At 65.8% G+C, this 675-nt stretch overlaps 1 protein-coding gene across 1 annotated transcript in view; it reads left to right on the plus strand.

The window, feature by feature from the left end:
- LOC104401828 (von Willebrand factor A domain-containing protein 5B2-like) overlaps nucleotides 1-675 on the plus strand; it is a gene marked incomplete at its 5' end in the record, with an annotated part of 4,618 nt that overhangs the window by 1,767 nt on the left and 2,176 nt on the right. Inside the window, 2 exons of the mRNA XM_010009530.1 lie at nucleotides 149-353; nucleotides 439-663. Coding sequence (XP_010007832.1) covers nucleotides 149-353; nucleotides 439-663 — 430 coding nt within the window. The remainder of the gene's footprint in view (nucleotides 1-148; nucleotides 354-438; nucleotides 664-675) is intronic.

A 675-nucleotide genomic window follows, 5' to 3' on the forward strand; every position in this document is an offset into this window, starting at 1 on the left:
TGTTGGTGGGGGGGGGGGTGGGGGCGCGAGCCAGTGGCCCCAGCCAGCAGCTGGCCAGGGCCGCAGGTGCCCTATCACATCTTGGCACGGTCTGGGCTCTGTGCTGGTGCCTTTGCCGGGCTGGCCGTCAGCCTTGCCCCCACCACAGGTAATGATGGCCCTGAGCATGGAGGAGCTGGCACGGCGGAAGAAGGTGCTGGCACGTGCTGCCCTGGCCAGCCGCAGCTTCTCCTCGCCACATGGGGAGCTGGATGCACACCGGCTCTACCGGGCCTTGGAGAAGGTGTCGCAGAAGAGGAACCAGTCCCTGGAGGGGCAGCTGGACGAGCTGGGACCCCGCACAGTGGAATCAAGTGTGTGCTGGCTCTGGGGGAAGAGAGTGGAGGGGATGGAGCCGAGTGGCTCTGCCTTGCTGAGCCCATGTCTGGCTGTTCCCAGATAACCTCCTCTCTCCCACCCACCTGGACTGGGACATGCTGGTGGAGCCCTCCTACCTCTTCAGTGCCCAACCAGTGCCTGAGCCGGGGGAGCCTGGCCTGGGTGATGCTGGCCTGCCCCTGCGCTGCCAGGTGGTGATCCATGCACTGCAAGCTGGCAAGCCAGTGTCCTGGGAAGTGACGGCCTCATTGGAGTCGGTGTTGCAGCCTCGGCTCGAGGGATCAAGCAGGGAGGACC

Source organism: Nestor notabilis, unplaced genomic scaffold (genome assembly GCF_000696875.1).
Source record: "Nestor notabilis isolate BGI_N333 unplaced genomic scaffold, ASM69687v1 scaffold18012, whole genome shotgun sequence".
NCBI lineage: Eukaryota > Metazoa > Chordata > Aves > Psittaciformes > Psittacidae > Nestor > Nestor notabilis.